Below are 6280 nucleotides of genomic sequence, written 5' to 3'. Positions count from 1 at the left end.
CACCACCACCCTCCCCATTTCAGACTCAACGACCACCACCACCCTCCCCATTTCAGACTCAACGACCACCATCACCCTCTCCAATCCAGACTCAACGACCTCCATCACACCTCTCACCCCCCTTTCCTCCTCCCCGAAACTCAGAATACACACTGAGGATGTGAGCCGACTATTTCAGAAACAGAAGCCCAGGAAAGCCCCCGGACCAGACGGTGTCTCACCCTCCTGCCTCAAGACCTGTGCTGAACAGCTCGCTCCCATCTTTACTCGCATCTTCAACAGATCCCTGGAACTGTGTGAAGTTCCCTCCTGCTTCAAACGCTCCACCATCATCCCTGTTCCCAAGAAACCCACCATCACAGGACTGAATGACTACAGACCTGTTGCCTTGACGTCTGTGGTCATGAAATCCTTTGAACGACTGGTGTTAGCCCATCTGAAGGACATTACAGGCCACCAGCTGGACCCTCTGCAGTTTGCCTACCGGACAAACAGGTCGGTGGATGATGCAGTGAATATGGGGCTGCATTACATCCTGCAACACCTCGACCGCCCGGGAACTTATGCCAGGATCCTGTTTGTGGACTTTAGTTCGGCTTTTAACACCATCGTGCCCGAACTTCTCTCTTCCAAACTCTCCCAGCTCAGCGTGTCACCAGCTACCTGTCAGTGGATCACCAGCTTCCTGACAGACAGGAAGCAGCAAGTGAGGCTGGGGGAGATCACCTCTGAAACTCGGTCCCTCAGTACTGGTGCCCCTCAAGGATGTGTCCTCTCACCACTACTGTTCTCCCTCTACACTAATGACTGCACCTCCAAGAACTCAGCTGTAAAACTCCTAAAGTTTGCAGATGACACCACCGTCATTGGCCTCATTCAGGATGGTGATGAGTCTGCATACAGGCAGGAAGTTGAGCGGCTGGTACTCTGGTGCAGTCAGCACAATCTGGAGCTGAACACTCTTAAAACTGTAGAGATGACAGTGGACTTCAGGAGACATCCCTCAACTCTGCCCCCCCTCATCATATCAGACAGCCCGGTGTCGACTGTGAAGATCTTCAAGTTCCTGGGTACCACCATCTCCCAGGACCTGAAGTGGGAGACCAACATCAACTCCATCCTCAAAAAGACCCAGCAGAGGATGTACTTCCTGAGACAACTGGGGAAGTACAGTCTTCCACAGGAGCTGCTGATCCAGTTCTACACTGCAGTCATTGAGTCTCTCCTGTGCTCCTCCATCACAGTCTGGTATGGTGCAGCCACTAAACAGGACAGGTGCAGACTGGAGCGGACTGTACGGGCAGCAGAAAGGATCATCAGCGCCCCCCTGCCCTCCATCCAGGATCTGTACCTCTCAAGAACCAGGAAACGGGCAGGGAAAATCATCACAGACCCCTCACACCCTGGACACAGACTTTTTGATCTGCTGCCCTCTGGCAGACGGTACAGAAGCCTGCAGACCAGGACCACCCGACACAGGAACAGTTTCTTTCCCCTTGCCATCTACCTCCTAAACAGTTGAACTGTCACACTGCTCCCTCTGCCAGACTGCAACTGCACCTTATGTACATTCTGTAGTATTCATTCCACCTCATTTCATTTCTGTATTTTAAGTATATACGTTTAGATTAGTTATTTATAGTTGGTTTACACAGCTTTGTGTATGTATGTGTATGCATGTGTAATGTATATATAGATACGTGTGTGTGTGGGTGCGTGTGTGTGTGTGTGTGTGAGATTTACATTGCTGTGCTCGAGAGCCACCATCTACCGGAACCAAATTCCTTGTATTTGTCTGCACATATACTTGGCCAATAAACACGATTCTGATTCTGATTTAAACGTTTTATTTAAAATCTACTTCACACACATTTTATTATCTGATATCTGCCACACACGGAGACTTCCTGTTAAACAGAAAATAAACTTTGTGCGTGGGCGTGTTTGGGAGCTGCAGGTGTGTCCAGGTGTGGGTTCGTTGGGTCAGCAGAGGATTAACGGGACTTTGTGTCGGTTTGAGTTGATTTTAAAGGAGGATGAAGACGCTGGTGGTGTTCCTGCTCCTCATGAACGGTAAGAAAGTCTCTGTTTAACCTGCAGCAGCTCCGCAGACAGTCCTCTGTGACCGGAAGTGTTACACTCATGTGCAGCTCGCGCCTCTGACGTCATGGAAATTCACACAGTGTTGGAAATACAGATTTAATGATGAGGCTTTAATAGTAAAAGTATGAGGGAAGGTTACAAACAGACCAGACTAACAGACTGTGGACTTTGTAGTCACAGATTGGACACTTCCGGTATGGCAGAGCTAGCTAACCATGCTAAAGTAGCCTCGTGTCTGCGCTGTTTCCGGTCTGAGCCGAGCTCATTCAGCCCTCTGAGCTCCGTTTCTCCGCACTAAACACAGCACAGGTGCACCTGATCAACGGTGACAACAAACCGGAAATAAACACAGTGATATTTGGAAATGTAAATCTGTCTCTAAGCTCCAGGCTGAACAGAAATGTCAAATACAACTTAGTAAACCAGGTGAACAATTAAATAAAAACACTGAAAGGCATAAATACATGAAAGAAAGGAAATAATAATAATAAGGAATGTCTGTGAAGGTTCTCAGTCATCGTAGTCTAAGGAGCTTGGAAAGAAAAACTCTGCATGTCTTTAAGTTTACTTGAAGACATTCATTTCTCATCCGAGAAGCTTCTTCAGTTGTTATAACAACAACAACAACAACGAATATAATTTTTAAAGATACCATTATATCCAAGAAATTAAAAAAGACAAATGTGGTAGAAACAATGTTCTGCTGTTTGAGTCCCAGTTTCATTTGAGTTTAAAAAATGTATTCTCAACAATTATTTACACAAGGATAACTATATATATGATCTATTTAGCCTTTGGTGCATTAGGGAATTTTAAATAATCAAGTTACTCTTTACACTCATGAGAGGAGTATCTGTGAACAATACACAAGAACAAAGTGATGCAGGATTTTGACATTTATACCACAGGTGCATCTACTGGGAGGCTGAGGGGAGCACTGGTGGCTGTCAGTATTTTTCAAAATATAATAATGTTTTTGTGTTTGTCTGATTTTCCAAAAGAAATACAAAATGATGCTGATTAATAGTTCTGCTTATATCCAAAGAATGAGCTGGATCAATGAGTCTGAAAGATCTTCCACTTGATTAAATTTCTCTGTTTTCCATCCATGGAGATCATTATCCTGGGTCTTCATGTCTCACTGGTGGACCTTCAGTCCACCTGTCCAGGGCTGGGTGCTCAGGTGTGTACTGAGTCAGTCCTGGCATCTGCTTGGTGTGGCCTGGCCCCCTTGGCTCTGTCGGGCCCCTGCTGAGGTGTGGGGGGGGTCCTTGAGTCTCAGGACTCTGGGCCTGGTGCGTGGTCTGCTCTGGCACAGCCGGGTGCCGGTGGAGCCTGCGGGCTCTTCGCCGGGGCCCCCTGGGGCTTCTGCACTGTGTCTGCTGGCTGACCCCCGTCCAGGGGTCTGCTTTGGTCTTTTCTGAGTAGGTAGTGCGTTAACGCGGCTAATTCATTTTAACATGTTAACGCTGACGGCCCTAATTATTATATTACGTTCTGCGCTCCAGATGGGTTGAGTGCATTAAAAATTTTAATCGTGTAAATTGTGATGACCGCATTAAAGCGTTAACACTGACAGCCCTAATAATGATACATTTCAAAACAAAACAAAACAGTATGTCAGTTTGTTATCCTGGTATTCAGTCTGTGCTGCTCTCACTCAGAGATCAGAGTTCATGTTCAGTAACCACACTGACAGCAAGAGGAGGAAACAATTGGTTTAATTTACAGTTTTTTCTGATGGCTTAAGCACATTTTTTGTAACTATTGGCTATTTTTGCAAAACTCTGCACACAAAAAAGAAAACTCTTCACCCAATCAGCAAAACATTGTAGTTTTCTTGTAAAAGCGAATACCCCTTGCTTAACTCTCCACACCTTTGTAAAAATGGTATTTTTGTATACAACAGTTAACACAAGCCATCATATTACAGTTTTTCTCGATTGCTAAAACACATTTCTTGAAACTACGCCTCATATCCGCACAACAGTAAACACAAATCCATAACATCTCACTCAATTCCCCAAACATCCTATTTCCAGGTCAAAATGAAGCTCTACACCCAAAACTATTCACTCCTGCTGAAAAACCGAACTTTGCCCTCAGACATCAAACACAAGCCCTCAAAAACACACACACTACAACAGAGTTTTGCACACTGGTACAATTAATTCAAAACAATAGTTCCAAAACAATTAGGTTGCTTATGGTTCTCCCCTTCAAAACCCTTGTCACATGATAAACACAAAAGACGCAACCAATGTATGTACAGTGGCACATTGTCATTCATGTACTATACAGTACAACACACACCAGAAACATTATCCCACCACAGCATCTTGTCTTTGGTCTGGGTCAGGCCAGAGAATCTCATCCACATCACAGGCTATATTGGCCCCAGCCAGGCAGCGGGGGTAAAATCCTCTTGCATGCCTGATCCACCCCTGGCATGCATCTACTGATATGTCTAGGCAGGCCTCTTCCATGGCCTGAAGGAGGTGAACACGGACATAAGGTTCTCGGTCATACACTTTCCACCGCCATGCCGAAAATAACTCCTCTATTGGGTTGAGAAAGGGGGAGTATGCAGGCAGAAAGATATTAGAAAACCTTGGGTTATTGGTAAACCAGTCACGAACCAGAGCAGCGCGATGGAAGCTGACGTTATCCCACACAACAACGTAGTGAGGCTGCTCTGGCTGTGCTGGTTCCCTGTAGTCCAGCTGGAACATATGTTGTCTTAAACCATCAAGAAAAGCAAGGAAAAGCATAGTGTTATAGGGTCCTAGTACGGCATGGCGGTGGAGTACCCCTCGTTGGCTGATGGCTGCGCACATAGTGACATTCCCCCGACGCTGACCAGGGACATTTACAATAGCCCGATGGCCAATTATGTTCCTCCCCCTTTTCCTTCTTTTGGTCAGGTTAAAACCTGCCTCATCCACAAAGATAATTTCATGGGGAACAGGCCGTCCTTCAATCTCAAAGATTCTCTGCAAAACACATAACACAGTAGAGTCAATCGGTACCCTGAACCAAAGTTCAAGAGTGCTGAAATGGCAGCATAAACTGCCATGCTGTGATGGTACACAACACCCTATACAGTATCAAAACTCATACCTGAACATATTCCACACGTTGGTTTTTCACTCTGTCAGAGTTTCGTTCGAAAGGGACTCGGTATGCCTGTTTCATCCGGAATTGATTCTTTCGGAGGATGCGGTCAATTGTGGAGAGGCTGATGGCATTTATGCCTCGAAAAAGATGATCATCCTCAATCACTCTCCTTTGAATCTCTTGCAGGCGGATTACATTATTTGCAATTACCATGTTTACAAGTTCCCTCTCTTGCTCCTCCGACAAAAGCCTTAACCTGCCTCCACCAGGTGGTCGTCTCTGTGTCCTACATAAATAGAAGCACTCATTACTGTAACTGTCACACATTCATTTTACAGGAAAATAATGGAAACATACTGAAACTCAAGACACATAAATTCAGTAACTTAAACGTTACTGTACAAAGCAGTCTTACTGCAAGTACACCTACCTGTTTTCCTCCCTGAAGGTTCTGATGATGGAGGCAACAGTGAAGCGACTCAAATTTGGTTGTACTCGTTGCCCAGCCTCCCTCATAGTCATCCCATGGACAAGGATATGGTCAACTAAAGTGGCTCGAATTTCATCCGAGACTGACTGTCTTCGTGCCCTTGCTCTTCCCCTTCCTTGTCGCCGTCGTTCTCCACCTCCACCTCCTTCACCACCTCCTCCTCTTCTTCCACCACGTCCTCCTCTTTCACCACGTCCTCTTTCTCCACCACGTCCTCCTCCTTCACCACGTCCTCTTTCTCCACCACGTCCCACTCTTTCACCACGTCCTCTTTCTCCACCACGTCCTCCTCCTTCACCACGTCCTCTTTCTCCACCTCCTCCTCCTCCTTCACCACGTCCTCTTTCTCCACCACGTCCTCCTCTTTCACCACGTCCTCTTTCTCCACCACGTCCTCTTCCTTTGCATCTCTTTGGATCCATTGTTTCAAACCTGCATGAGCTGACTTTGGCCCTTTTATCTATCCATCGCAGGTTCTGATTGGTGTGTGCTAAATTTTGACTCCTAGTGTTTCCACCTGGTTAATTGTGTGCTAATTGGGCTCAAGCTATGCTGACCTAAGTTAACATT

The 6280-nt window shown here is 46.1% G+C and overlaps 1 protein-coding gene across 1 annotated transcript; it reads right to left on the bottom strand.

Moving 5' to 3' along the window:
* Positions 1-3221: 3221 nt before the first annotated feature.
* LOC134621165 (uncharacterized) lies at positions 3222-5749 on the bottom strand. The gene is made up of 4 exons (XM_063467603.1): positions 5651-5749; positions 5224-5506; positions 4964-5096; positions 3222-3523 (listed from the first exon to the last, which is right to left on the bottom strand). Exons 1-4 carry the CDS (start codon positions 5740-5742, stop codon positions 3222-3224), a joined length of 810 nt encoding a protein of 269 aa, XP_063323673.1. The 5' UTR covers positions 5743-5749.
* Between the last annotated feature and the right edge of the window lie 531 nt (positions 5750-6280).

This window comes from Pelmatolapia mariae, linkage group LG3_W, assembly GCF_036321145.2.
Source record: "Pelmatolapia mariae isolate MD_Pm_ZW linkage group LG3_W, Pm_UMD_F_2, whole genome shotgun sequence".
NCBI classification, from domain to species: Eukaryota; Metazoa; Chordata; class Actinopteri; order Cichliformes; family Cichlidae; genus Pelmatolapia; species Pelmatolapia mariae.
The sequence above is the reverse complement of the archived record's forward strand: the minus strand, read 5'-3'. Positions and strand labels throughout refer to the sequence as shown.